A 14,536-nucleotide genomic window follows, 5' to 3' on the forward strand; every position below is an offset into this window, starting at 1 on the left:
AATAAAAACTTTTTAAAAATCTTTAATAAAAAATTTTTAAATAACACAGATATTGTACATATTCTTGAGGACTTAAAGGGAAACATAAACATAATGAGGAAAAGAAATAGAAAACAGAAGATCCAAATGGAACTATTAGAAATAGAAAATACAACACTGGACGTTAAGAATTCACTAGATGGGTTTAAATTTTTTTTTTTTTAATGTTTATTTATTTTTGAGACAGAGAGAGACAGAGCATGAACAGGGGAGGGTCAGAGAGAGGGAGACACAGAATCTGAACAGGCTCCAGGCTCTGAGCAGTCAGCACAGAGCCCGACGCGGGGCTCGAACCCACGGACCGCAAGATCATGACCTGAGCCGAAGTCGGCCGCTTAACCGACTGAGCCACCCAGGCGCCCCAAGAATTCACTAGATGGGTTTAATAGCAATTGGACACTATAGAAAAAAGGATGAGTCAATTTAAAGACAAAGCAATAGAAATTATTTGAACTCAGGGGCAGGGGTTGGGGCGGGCAATGAACAGAGCCTCAGTGACCCACGAGACTATAAGGGGCCTGAGAAGAAAAAGGGGAGAGGTGTGTATTTGAAGAAATAGTGGTCAAAGGAGTCCGAAATCTGATGACAACTATAAACCCACAAATCCAAAAGCCCAATGAACCTCAAACAGAATAAAGAAAACCACACCAGCCCATATCATAATAAAACCAAAATCCAGGAATAAAGAGAAAACTGTTGAAGTGAGCCAGGAGGGGAAGACAGGATACATTCCATACAGAATATGCATATACAAGGTATTTTAGCCAAACGAAACGAAAACATATCGAAATGTGTGGGATGCAGGGGCGCCTGGGTGGCTCAGTCGGTTAAGAGGCCGACTTCAGCTCAGGTCACGATCTCACGATCCGGGAGTTCGAGCCCCGTGTCGGGCTCTGGGCTAATGGCTCAGAGCCTGGAGCCTGCTTCCGATTCTGTGTCTCCCTCTCTCTCTGCCCCTCCCCTGTTCATGCTCTGTCTCTCTCTGTCCCAAAAATAAATAAACGTTAGGGGCGCCTGGGTGGCGCAGTCGGTTAAGCGTCCGACTTCAGCCAGGTCACGATCTCGCGGTCCGGGAGTTCGAGCCCCGCGTCGGGCTCTGGGCTGATGGCTCAGAGCCTGGAGCCAGTTTCCGATTCTGTGTCTCCCTCTCTCTCTGCCCCTCCCCCGTTCATGCTCTGTCTCTCTCTGTCCCAAAAATAAATAAACGTTGAAAAAAAAAATTAAAAAAAAAAATAAATGTTAAAAAAAAAATTAAAAAAAAAAAAAAATGTGTGGGATGCAGAAAACAGAGAGCATCAAATACCTATGCTAGGAAAGAAGATCTAAAATCAATGATCTAATCTTCTGCCTTAAGCAGCTAGGAAAAAAAAACAACAAGTAATCTTAAAGTAGGGGAAAGTGAGGAAATAAGATAAACAGGAACAGAAATCAATGAAATAGACTGGAAACAGATGGTGGGGATAGCTGCACGGCAAGGTGAATGTACTTAATACCACTATGCATGGAAAAATTATTCCAATGATACATCGTTATATGTGTCTTACTACAATTTGCAAGATAAAATTTTAAATAATTTTTAAAGGGACGCCTGGGTGACTCAGTCGGTTGAGCATCCGACTTCGGCTCAGGTCATAATCTCGCGGTTCATGGGTTGGGAGTCCCACGTTGGGCTCTGTGCTGACAGCTCAGAGCCCGGAGCCTGCCCCGGATTCTGTGTCTCCCTCTCTCTCTACCCCTCCCCCACCTGAGCTCTGTCTCTCAAAATAAACATTTTAAAAAAAATTTTTACAATAATTTTAACATCTTTAAAGACATTAATGAAACGAAAAACAGAAGAACAAGGGAGAAACATGACCTAAACTAAAAGAAATCAGATAAGAGAGAGGGTCAATTGTAAGAGGGACAGGAAGCAGACGGACAGTGGCCTGAGGAAGGGATACAAGGGAAGGACAGCAGAGGAGCACAGAAAAGTTTCTGAAGTGCTAGAAAGGTTTTCTATCTTCGCTGGGATGATGGTGGTTTCATGGAGTATACAGCTGTCAACTCATGGAACTGTACTTGAAGTGAGTAAATACCATTCTACTGAATTTACACCTCAATAAGGGGGATATTTAAAAAGTATTTCTGGGGGGCGCCTGGGTGGCTCAGTCGGTTAAGCGTCCGACTTCGGCTCAGGTCATGATCTCACGGTTCGCGGGTTCGAGCCCCGCGTCAGACTCTGTGCTGACAGCTCGGATCCTGGAGCCTGCTTTGGATTCTGTGTCTCCCTCTGTCTCTGCTCCTCCCCTGCTCTCAACTCTGTCTCTCTCTTTCTCTCAAAAATAAATAAAGATTAAAAAAAAAATTTTTTTAAAAAGTGTCTCTGGGAAAAAAAGAAGGTACAACCAAGATAGGAATAGGGCACTCCCACACACGACACGGCAGTAGACTGGGGCATGCCAACTGGGGAAGGATGCCCCTCCATTTACTGGGGAAGGATGCATAGTTATACACACCACCAGCTACCCAGATTTGACACTAACCTGTGAGCACTCAGTAATCATATGTGCTGGGCAATGACCATCACAGAGCCCCGTGAGCAGCCCTTCCTCAAGCCTCCCACGTGCTCAAGGGAGATCAGGAGCTGAAGCCCTATAGGGAGTAAGCATCAGGGTGTTCTAGTGGAATCTCTGATTAAGCAATCTTGCCCTCTGACTTGGCAAGTGCAAATGTAGAAAAATACACACTCACACACCCCATGTGCCAAGAGATAAGGCAGTCTATTTCCTATGAATTGGGGCAGCCCTTCGAGAGAAGTAATTTTGACAGTATAAATATGTCGGTCAGGTCAAAACAGCATACACACCTTCTGACCCATTTAATCTCACTCCTGGGAATCTATCCCAGCAAATAATTTCCCTGCCTTGCCCGAAGGGAGGCATCTGTATTACACTAACCAGTCACTGCATCCTTATCTAGGATAGTTAAAAAAAAAAAAAAAATTGGAAACAACCGAAATGTCCAATATGGGAATTTCCAAAAATACAATCAAGAAGACTCTGTGGTGACCTAGAATGTTCTAGGCTAGCTGATGCTGACGTGAAAACGCTGACCTCACGACTACAAGGATTCTCTCACAAAGATGGGAGACCACGTGCAACTGAAGACAGAACGGAGCCTGAGGAGGAACTCGGTGAAGCGGGGGTGCCTTGGGTAAGCTTCTAGAATTTCCATGTGATTACAAAAGTTTGTTAAATAAAACTTGAAGAGAAAAATACCACTTCTCAGGAGTGGAAGTGAAAATACACTACACATATTATTAAAACACTAGACTTTCCTTTTTTTTAATTAATGTATTTATTTTTGAGAGAGAGAGAAAGCGCAAGGGGAGGAGGGGCAGAGAGAGGGAGAGGGAGAATCCCAAGCATGTTCTACACCGTTGGCACAGAGCCCGACGTGGGGCTAGAACCCACAAACTGTGAGATCATGACCCGAGTCAAAGTCGGACGCTTACCCGACTGAGCCACCCAGGCGCCCCTGGACTTCCCTTTTTGATTGACCTAATCACCCAGAGACAGAAGCAGAGAAACCACATGGACACCAGGGGTCAAGCCTTGGGGTCTGGTGTTACATGGACAGAGTTCAGCTCAAATAAGGGCAACTCTCTGTCAGTCAGAGGGATCCAGAGACATTAGCTCTGCAGGATGTGGGGAGTCTGCTATCAAAGGAGGAGCGCAGTCAAGTCCAGACACAGAGAAGACAACCCTCCACCCACACAGATGCTGGGGGAGGGGAGGGAGCTGCCGGTTCAGTCCTTCCCCAGCAGGACTCGCTTTGCCTCTCTCGGTAGGGTGACCGCACATCCTGGTTTGCCTGGGACAGTCCTGAGATACATCCGAGATACGTCTGAGAACTCTTAATAAGCTCTCTTTCACTCTTCAAAAGTTTCCCGACTCCAGCCATAAATTACATATTCACCCGTGTCAGGGGAGGCCTTTGTCACTTTGAAGGAAGGCACCTGAAGCCACTCTGGTCACAGCACAGATGCCCACGACTCTCCTCTCACCTAGAAACAGGCTGCCCATTGGGCTCGGAGGCCAATTCCTGCACTTCGCAAGCAGGGAAGCTGCGGCCCAGACCTGCCCGAGTCGCTACGGCGGCCAGTGGCAGGGGGACTCCCTGGCCCGTGTAACACAGGCTTATTGTCTGTGCCACAAGGGGCCTCAGTTCTCCACTTTTAATCCATCTCTGAAATAGATCCAGGCAGGGGCTTTATCTGAACCTCTGCAGATTGAACTCAATGCTGTGGTGGGAAGCAATCCTGGGGTTGCAGACATCATCTGAATGATTCCCTCCAGAGGATTCACTCAGCAAAACCAAGAGAGCTCAAATTCTTTTTGGAACCAGGTGGGGTGAGAACAAAGAAAAGGGCTCTATCCGGTGCCGCCTCCAGGGTCTACCTGACCCAGCTGCCCCTCCCCTGCAAGTCAAAGGAGACTGCTTTTCATCTGAATTGTGGCCAAGTATACACAATATGAAACGTAAACTCCGCAACCATTCGTAAAAGTACGGCTCAGTGGCGCTCAGTACACAGTGTTGTGCACTCTGCGTTGCCTCCGCCTTACAAAACCGGTGCTCGGTACCTACTCAACCCTAACGCCCCACTTCCCCCCCCCCCCCCGGCCCCTGGCCGCCACCATTCTACTTCCATCCTGAAGCCTCTGACTACAAGGTTCTGCACATAGGTGGGATCATACAGTATTTGTCCCTTTGTGACGGGCTTATTTCACTTGGCGTATGTCCTCGAACTCACCCATGTGGTGGCGTGCGTCAGAATTTCCTTCCTTTTTAAAGGCTGAAAAATATTCCATTGCACATACGGAGCACATTTTGTTGATTCACTCATCTGTCGGTAGACTCTACCGAGACGCTTTTGCTCGGTAGAAGCAAAAGATAGTTGCTTCTATCTTTTGGCCGTTGTGAAGAACGCTGCTATGAACATACGTGTGCAAATAGCTCTCTGAGACTCTGCTTTCAATTCTTTCGGGTCTATTCCAAGTGCGGAATTGCTGGATCATACGGTACTTCTATTGTTCACACTATGAGGAACCTCCCTACTGTTTCCCAGAGTGGCTGCACCAGTTTGCATTCCCACCAACAGTGCACGAGACTTCCAATTTCTCCACATCCTCGGCGACATCTGCCACTTTGGGGGGTGGTGGTGTGTGTGTGGTGTGTGAATAACAGCCATCCTAATGGGTGTTTTGGTATCTCCTTGCGGTTTTGATTTACATTTTCTTAAGTCAGAGTGATATTCTGCACTTGAAACAGGTCTCACTAATACAAGCAAATAATCACTATGATTAAAAAAAAAAAAAAGAAAAAGAAAAAGAAAAAGGTAGAGGGGCACCTGGCTGGGTCAGTCGGTAGAGCGTGCAACTCTTGATCTCAGGGTCATGAGTAGAGCCCCATATTGGGCATGGGGCCTACTTAAAAATAATTAATACCTACATACATACAATTTTTTTTTTTTTTAAAGTAGAAAGTGCTAGTGTCCTTGAATGCTGCACTGTTTCCCGGACAGCCCGTGAGAAGAACCGCATGAGGCCCAACCCCATGCTCACTCTGTACACACACATCAGCTCCGTCCACATTTCTCACCCCAAGCGAATATTAATGGTCCCTTGGGGAAAAAATCTCAGTCCCGAACTGTAGGTAGGGAGCTTTAAAAAAAAAAAAAAAAAAACCCTGTTCAACTGTTACAGGTGTGTGTTAGTACACAAGTAATTCTGAACGGGGCCAAGTGCCCAATAAAACCTTGTGTTCGTTCCAGCACCTAGAATCGGGCACGGAAATGACAGGTTGCTTCTGCATATTTGAACCTGCCTGCTGGGCCCAGGTCTGCCAGCAAAGCCGTAGTCCCGTCCCGCTGTGCACTGCGAATTCATCGAAACAAAACAAATACAAAAACACTCTGTGCAAAACAACCTATGCTTTGCTTCAAAATAATCGAGGGTGACAGGGGAGGACATACATTTTCAAAGACTGGCTAATGAGTTGGTAACTGTTGAAGCCACGTGATGGGAACATGGAGGTTTATCAGACTGTTCAATTTTGGTATTTGCTCTATGTAAAAAAAGAATACTTTCTCGGAGTCTCTGAGGAGGTAAAGCTTGGCATAGGGTTTTACACATTTTCAGCAACCTCGGGAGGCAGGCAGCAGGCCTGTGCCATCGATATTTCACAATGAAAACGCGAAGACTACTCAGTATCACTCAGAGCAGGTCAGAGTCCAGACTGGCACCGGGGTGCCCCCGCTGCACCCACCATGCTCTTCCCTGAAGGCTCTGCGCCCCACTTCTCAGGCCTCACCCCACACTTAAGCTCCTGTGCAGAAGACAGGAGATAACTGCTAGGGACCCAGCAGGGAGGCGTCTGGCCACCCTCGCACTTTCCTAGCCAAGCTCTCTCGTGCCTCGTTTTCCTGGCTGTTCCTTTTTGTCCCCTCCTGTTCTGCCCCAGTGCACACTAACTGAGAAACAGACTCTCGGCCACACATCGGCAATCCTGCAGAACGCCGATAACACTGCAGCCCTTTTCAATCAAGCAGAGTACAACTCGGAATTCATGAACTCCCCTATTCGAATCTGGGGCTGCCGAGGAGTTACTGGGCAAGTTGGTAAAGCTTCCCAAGAGCCAAGAGTCGGTTCCGAAAAGAATGTGAAGAAACAGGGCGTTAGCGGGCCCTCAGTTACAGCAGCGGGAAGTTTCGCTCTAGCTGAAAAATTCAGGATGACCTTCGAAGGTCAAGGCGCCAGACCAAGCAAGCACAACCTGGGGGTGGGAGAGAACAACACGGACCCCTGGGCGTACAAGTGTCCAAAGTGTCAGACTGCCTGTCTGCCACCTGGCCCTCCACCATACACCTGGCCTGTGGGTGGGGCCTCCGGGTGGGGCCAGGCCGGGAGCCTTGCAGATCCAGGAAGCCACACACTGCGAGGATGAGGCAGCCTCCGTCCTCCCATCAGGAGAAGCCCAAAGGAAACCCATCGAATGTCCTGTATTGCCTTATTTCGAGGAAAATGACAAAGTTGCCCGAGACAGACAGGCTGAGCACAAAGACGTGGGGTAAACAGCCACGCCACTGAATCCCACCCTGTTTCTCCAGGACAGACACATACAAAAAACCCCAAAACTTTGAGATAAACCATCAGGAGATGATGCTATAATATCAAGGGTGAAAGCTGGGAAGTCTTAACGCAAGTCTGCCTTGTTCTCAAGAGTTCGAGTCCAAACAGGGCATGCCAGAAATCCACAGGAGAGGCAAAATGTGGCATCACGGCCACTCATTCTGTCCCTCCCTCTGCACATGCCCCCACCCAGATACTGATAAGCAATGCTTGCTTAAGGTGTTCGATCGTGTCCCTGCACCCACCTGCATAGACTCAGTGTCTGCTTCTCCTGGACCTACCCCCTGGCGACACACACATGCTAGGATACCTCCCGTAATGCCTTGACCATCTCCAGCTAGTGCTCGATTTTTCTGCTCTTCTTTAGGGCAGAGCCCTTGAAAGATCTGTCATGAGTCATAGTCTCCACTGCCCCACGTCCCCCTGGCTCCTCGGCCAGCTCCAGGTGGGTTTCCATCCCCCAGAGCACACAGCAGGTCTGGTCCAGGTCACCAACAACGTCCACTTTGTCAAGGCCAATGCCAATTTTCTGTCCTCATCCTACGTCACGCCCCTGTGGCACAGCTGACTGTTCCTCTGTCCTTGAGAGGCTTCTATGATACAAAGTCTCCTGTCCACCCACTCACAGCCAACTCTGGAGCCGACTTTCCTCTTCAGGGTCCCCTCTAGCACCCCAGGACTTGACCTTCACACCCTCCCTCCTCTTCTCAGTCAGCACACTTCCCTCAAAGACCTCATCTAGCGCCCCCGCCACCGCCCCGATGGTAGCGAAGTCTTTCATCTCTAGGGTGGCCGCAGACAGGAAACGAACATCTCCATGTGGCTAAGAGACCATTCTCCCACTTCTGTCCCAAAATTCTATCTCAGAACATGAGACCCCCATCCATCCCTCACTCTGCAGAATCATTCCAAAATCAGATCCAACTTATAACCTCAGAGTTACTGAAAGTAGAAAAATTCCAACCCCTTACTGAGAACTGTAAGGTCCCTACATGCCCCGGCTCCTTCATGACTCTGTCCTCCCTCGTGTCCCCTTCCCCTTGTACTCGCTGAGCTCCAGCCACAGGCCCAAGTCCCTTGCCCCTGCCAAGTGCAGTCTGCCTCAGGGCCTTTGCAAATGCTGCTCTTCTTGCCTATAGGCTTGCTTCCCAGACCCCCACCGGCTGCCTCTTCACTCGGTACTCTGGTTCTCAGTCCCTTAAGTCACCTCCTCAGAATGCCCTTCCTGACCACCCTAGTCCAAGGAGCTCCTACTCTGCTGCTCAGTAGGCACTGCCATTACGGGTTACACACAAGCACACAAGGAAGCAGGGCTTTATTGCCTTGCATCACTCTTACCTCCCAGAGCCTGGCCCACAGAACAGGGCCTGGCCCACAGTCAAAAGGGCACTAAGTGCCCTGCTACCGACGTTTCATGGGGCTCATTCCCAGGCAGGGAAGCAGGAAGACAGACATGCGTGGGCCCAGAGTTTCAAACGTCCTAAACCTCCAAGGCTCAGGTAGGGGGCCCATTAACCTGGTTTTCAATCACCTTGGCCTTCCCTGTCACTGTACTTAACAGTCTGTTTTGTAATGGACTTGTCGCTGGTTCGGCCGGCGGCCGGGGAGGGGGGGGGGGGGCAGGGCTCATTAACCCTCCCACCTTCTCCTGCACAGCCTCACAGGGGGCCTGGCAAATCAGCGGTTCGTGAAGAATCACGATCTACTGAATAAAAGACTAAGCGTGCCGCTCTCGATAACTCACCCAGAAGACGATGTTGTAGCTGAAAAGGAGGTACTTATACCAGCAGCTGACCTCGGCGTTAGAGTATTATAATAGTGCATCTTCCGAGGGCGGGATCTGGTGGACAGACATGGGAGCGATGAGACGACAGGGTCACTTACAATAACATCTCCCCCAAACCTGCTCCCCAAGAAAGAGCAAAGGTGAGGCTCATGCACAGACTCCAGAGATCTACCCAACTGTCTCCCCGTGTTCGTGCACGGGTTCAGGCTTCAGTTTACTCTCAATGCCAGCTATAGACTGGGCAACAACCACATTCCTTCAACTCTCCAAAAAACAGCCCCAAAAGAAGAAGAGATTTCTGAAAGAACGCAGAATGTCGGCGTTCAAAGTGTCCCCTGAATGCCAGGCCTTCCCAAACATCTATCTCATCTCTCCATTGGGTGTTGCTGGTTCCACTGCTTGGCAGAGGAAACAGGAGTTAGGAAGGAAGGTTGTGGGACTTGCCCAAGGATAAGACAAAAAAAACCCGACAGGGCCCAGGATCTGAACCCAGGACAGCAGGGTCCCCAGTCCACGTCCTCTCCACCCACCACTACCCCGGCAGAGGGCCAGGAGTAGAGGGAGTCACCAAAGAAACGGGGGCACTGAGAGGCACGTCTGGGAAGGAGAGATGAAAGGCAGGCATGATCTAACCGAGGCCAGTAAGAGACGCCAGAATTAAGGCTCCATATTCGTTCACCCAACATTTTCGGAGATGACCTCCCAAGCTCTGTCCTCACAGAGGTGAGGAAGGTGGAGAGACCCCAGGAGCATACCGCAGCCAGCATTCAACCCATGCCTGTCTCCCCTCCCTCGCCTGCTTAAACCTGCCCTGCAACTCGCCCACCACCGTTTTGGGCCTCCAGAGACTGTGGGTAAAAGCTCAGACTCCAGAATGCTCTGTGAAACTGCAGAGAGGGTGAAGTGGGGGGCCCTCTTTTTCTTTTTCATCTGTGTTCATCCCCCAAAGCCCCTCAGAGATCTACAAAAGGAAGGTGCCTCAAAGGGAAATCTCAGGAACGGGCCAGCCTTTACCTGATGGGGAAGGTGGGGGGGGGAACGGGGGGTGGGGGGGAGGTCTCAAGCTGACCCTCAGGAGGCAGGATCCAGGGTTCACCCCCAGGCCCCAGTTCACCTCCCACTTCCTGGGGTGAGGGGAGGGGCACATCATAACAGGGCCCAAGGCAAAAACAAACAAGGCTACTACCGCAGTGAGGAGACAACCCACTCACAAACTGCCGGGAAGAATCCAGCTACTGCGCCTTGCCGAGGAGTGGCTGCTGCAAAATCCCTTCCTGGGCCTCAGTGCCTGGCCACGGGGCTCATAATGTTCTGAGAAAGTGGTGCCAAGCAGGGACATGAAAACCACAGCCCTCTGGAGATGAGTGCTGTGCCGGCTCAACCCTCCTGGGCCACAGAGCAGAAATCAACAGGCACCGAAGCCTGGACACCACGGTCTGCTCACCTCCTCCCTCCGGGAGGGATGGGCGAGTCTGGCCGGTCGGGCCTCAAACACCAGCCAGGAAGGGGCCAGCAAACCCAGCCCCCTGTCCCCACCGTCAGAGCCGCGCTTGCACAAAACTCCCCTCCGAGGATGAGGATGAATGTGATCCCAGGTACCGAAGGACACTGCTGGGGACAGGGCACACAGGAGGCCTGAACGCAGCCTGGGCCACGCAGGGAGGCTACAAGACCACCGTGGGGCTCTCAGGCCAAGACTCCTTCCTTCTGCAATGAGACCCGACCCTGGGCAAGCTCCTGCCCTCTCAAGGCCTCAGCATCCTCAACTGAAACTGATCCCTGATGTCACTGGTGTTGAGGGACCCAGCTGACAGCATCAAACGACTTATCCTAACACAGATCTCAAGGCCTTACCCTCTGCACGTTCTGATAAGTGGGGCTAGGCTGGGGCCCAGAATCTGCATGTTTGACAACTTCTGACTCACCTAATGTACTAAGTATCAGCCCGGGCACCATGTACTGCGGTCCCTCTGGGGATCCTATAAAGGCAGAAGAAGGACCCTGCTAGCTGTAGGGACACAGGACAGACTAGGGCTATGGTAGCGACGGCTCTTGGTAGGCAGCTAACTAAAAGGGAACCAACATTCACCCATTTGTGTTTCACAGATTACAAAAACCTCAAAGCGCGAAGTTTTCGTCCAACTTCAGATGACTGGCTTCATGCATATAGAAAAAAAACAAAACAAAACTTTTTTAACCTAAATCTCAGGTAAGTTCCTCACGGTGAAACAGTCAACTTGGCTGAAAATGCCCCAGAAGGCAGGAAAATGTTCGAAACAATAGGAAACCCTATTTCTGTTTATGGACAAGACAAGCCTGCTCCTTAGAACTGTCAAATACAGCCCCCTCTTCTTCGTGGTTCCTAGACACGCTGGAAGGTGGATGGCCATATGCTCCATGGAACGGAACCCCAGAGACTGGGAGGGCTACTCAGGCATGGTACCCAAAAGTTCAGGAGTCCTCAGAGAGTACTCCTTGGACACCAAGGAGGGTGGTCAGAGAGAGGGAGACACAGAATCCGAAGCAGGCTCCAGGCTCTGAGCTGTCAGCTGTCAGCTTTAAACCCAACCATGGTTAAAGCTCTCGCCTCAAAAGCTTTGGAGCAGTAAACAAAGCCAGTCCCCCTTCTTCCTCCACAAAGAAACCAGCTAATTAGCACAAGTCTGCATGTTTTCAAGGTAGTGGCAGCCTCATCCCTGTCCTCTGCTTGGGGCCTTTGGAAATGATTACTCCTGAGGTGAAAACAGAACTCTCAACCTGGAGCTCCCTGTTCTTCAGCTCCGTCTGGTTAAGCATGAAGAACATAGAAAGCCACAGTAGGGGCGCCTGGTGGTTTCCGTCAGTTTAAGTGTCCAACTTCAGCTCAGGTCATGATCTCATGTCCGTGAGTTGAGCCCCGCGTCGGGCTCTGTGCTGACAGCTCAGAGCCTGGAGCCTGCTTCGGATCTGTGTCTCCCTCTCTCTCTGACCCTGCCCTCCATTCATGCTCTGTCTCTGTCTCAAATAAATAACATTAAAAAAAAAAAAAAAAAAAAAAAGAAGGCACAGGAATCATAACCAACGCAGGCCCCAGAGGGGAGAGTTCTCTGCAGGGCACCTGGCCTCCCTCACCACAGGTTTTACCCCTTTCACTGTGGCCCCGAAGGCCTCACTCCACAAAGACACACAGCAACCAGAAAAAGCTCTGCTTTCACGACGTCAGGGTCCATCCCACACCCAGAGAGTCTCACAACCATGTACATCAACTTCCAAGCCGGTACCTTCCTGGAGACTCAGACACTTGGAACTGCACTAGCCAGGTCCACACCAGGGAAGACTAGGAAACCCCTGATCACCCATGACAACCGTGCACCACACTCAGACACTCCCCTAAATGCCTGTCCATGCACGACCCATTGCACCACTTTGTTGGACCAGAGTAACCCTGTGAGGTCTAGGGCGTGGGGATGTCCCAATGACACCATTTCCCCATCCAACTCACAAAGAGGAAACTGTTGAGGGGAAACATTTCAGTTCTTTTGTCACCCAAATTGTTTATTCCTCCCCGTGGGAAGAAAAGGCACTCAAGTAACCCAGCCCGGGGAGAGTGACCCCACTTCCCCACCCCCAGGGAGCCTAAGGAGCAGGAAGAAAGGCTGCCCTTCTCTCTCTCTCTCTCTCTCTCTCTCTCTCTCTGGCACTGCAATCTGCCCTGCTGGCCTCCGGCTGTAGAAGCAGTCCCTAACGTCACTGTCACCAAAGATCTCTGAATGTCCCAGTCCAAGCCACGCCTCCAACACAAGCCCTGGGGCCCTCAGTTTGGGGAACGAAGCCAATGCTGAGCTCCAGTGGGTCTGGTTCAGCCGCTTCACAGCCTCAACGCCCTGGCCACCCCACCTGAGTGTTACCCACGCTGACACAGCACCCCGAGAAGGTGACAAAGGCACTGGTGCCGAAACTAAAAGCCCAGAGCTGACCCAACATGCAGCCAAATGACCCCGAAGTAACCGTGGTCCCTGACAGCTCATCTTATTTGCTAAACCAAGTCATATCAGAGGAAGGCAGAACTCCACTCTCTACCACTAAGGAACTTAATTAAAAACCAATACCATTGAGGGACGCCTGCTTGGCAAAGCCTGTAGAACATGCAACTCTTGATCTTGGGATTGGTAGGTTCGAGCCCTATGTCAGGGGTAGACATTACTTAAAAATAAAGTCCTTCAGGGGCGCCTGAGTGCTCAGTCGGTTAAGCGTCCGACTTCGGCTCAGGTCATGACTGCATAGTTCGTGAGGGTTCGAGTGCCACGTCGGGGCTCTGTGCTGATGGCTTGGAGCCTGGAGCCTGCCTGAAATTCTGTGTCTCCCTCTCTTTGCTCCTCCCCTGTGTGCACTCTTGTCTCTCTCTCTCTCAAAAATAAATATACATTAAAAAAAATTTTTTAAGTGAAACATAAAATAATGTTTCGGCAGCCGCAGCATTATGACAAAGGGTAAAAAATCTACAATGTCTAAAAACCATACTCAAAAGACCTCCAGTTTTAGACACAAGGACAAAAGAGACGGACATTAAATGAAAGGGAAGGACAATATAATGAAGCAGATGTAGAAAATTTCAACATCACTGGAAAATGAAACCTAATGACGATCCAGAGATGCTATCTCCTGGTACACTTTTTAATTTGACAAAATAACCACGTAGCTACTGCTGGCAAGCCCCGTGATGAGGATGCCAAGTCCGTGATGAGGATGCAAAGTTCACACCTTGCTGGCAGCAGAGTAAATTGGTACCACTCTTTGGTAAGCATATGGTTACAGACACTCAAAACCAAAACAAGAAAAAAAAAGAAAAGAAAAAGAAAGTCATACCCTTAATCCAATAAAGTCATGACTAAGAATCTGCCTCCAGAAAATAACCAACAAAATAAAACAGAATATGCATTAAGTATGAAATCGAACATCATGTTTGCAATTACAGAACAATTTGTAGCATGTGGTTGAAGGCCAAAATGGAATATAAAAGTGTGGAATGGTTGCATGGGGGGGTAGACTGCTAGAGTGATTTCTCTAGAACGTTTCCACTGTTGCACTAAACCATTACCACCTCTGCATTATAAATGTAAATTGGCCATTGCTGGGGGAGGATGTGCCAACCTCCAAGGATGTTGGCCCCCCCCAACGTGATACCTCTACGGTCCTTGTAGACAGGGCTTGTCTACTTTGGGATTCTTTCAGCCTGTAAGATTCCTTCCTTCTCCCTCTCACCCCTTCTTACTGTTAATTTAAAAAAGTAGCACGTGCTCCACTGTAAAATACGTGAGCAGCTCAGACGTATGAGGAGTAAACGGGCAATGAGAAACCAGCAGACGATGGCTTTCACATTTTCACCACGACCCACAGTAAGAAACACATGAACAAAATCAAGCCAGTGCACACATACTCATGTGCACAGCTGAGCTTCATGAAAAAATACCTCCCCTTTTGTGCCCCATGCATTCTAGATTTGGGGTTTCAAGTTTGTTTGTTTTTTTCAAAATCATGCCTGCACAGAATCCAAGAAGCAACT

At 49.6% G+C, this 14,536-nt stretch overlaps 1 protein-coding gene across 1 annotated transcript in view; it reads right to left on the reverse strand.

Annotated features, from left to right (window-relative positions):
- The window catches only part of TSPAN14 (tetraspanin 14), a 28,575-nt gene extending 19,543 nt beyond the window's left edge, over positions 1 to 9,032 (reverse strand). The window contains 2 exon segments of the mRNA XM_030334569.1: positions 8,953 to 9,020; positions 9,023 to 9,032. Coding sequence (XP_030190429.1) covers positions 8,953 to 9,020; positions 9,023 to 9,032 — 78 coding nt within the window.
- Positions 9,033 to 14,536: the final 5,504 nt, after the last annotated feature.

Source organism: Lynx canadensis, chromosome D2 (assembly GCF_007474595.2).
Source record: "Lynx canadensis isolate LIC74 chromosome D2, mLynCan4.pri.v2, whole genome shotgun sequence".
Taxonomy (NCBI): domain Eukaryota; kingdom Metazoa; phylum Chordata; class Mammalia; order Carnivora; family Felidae; genus Lynx; species Lynx canadensis.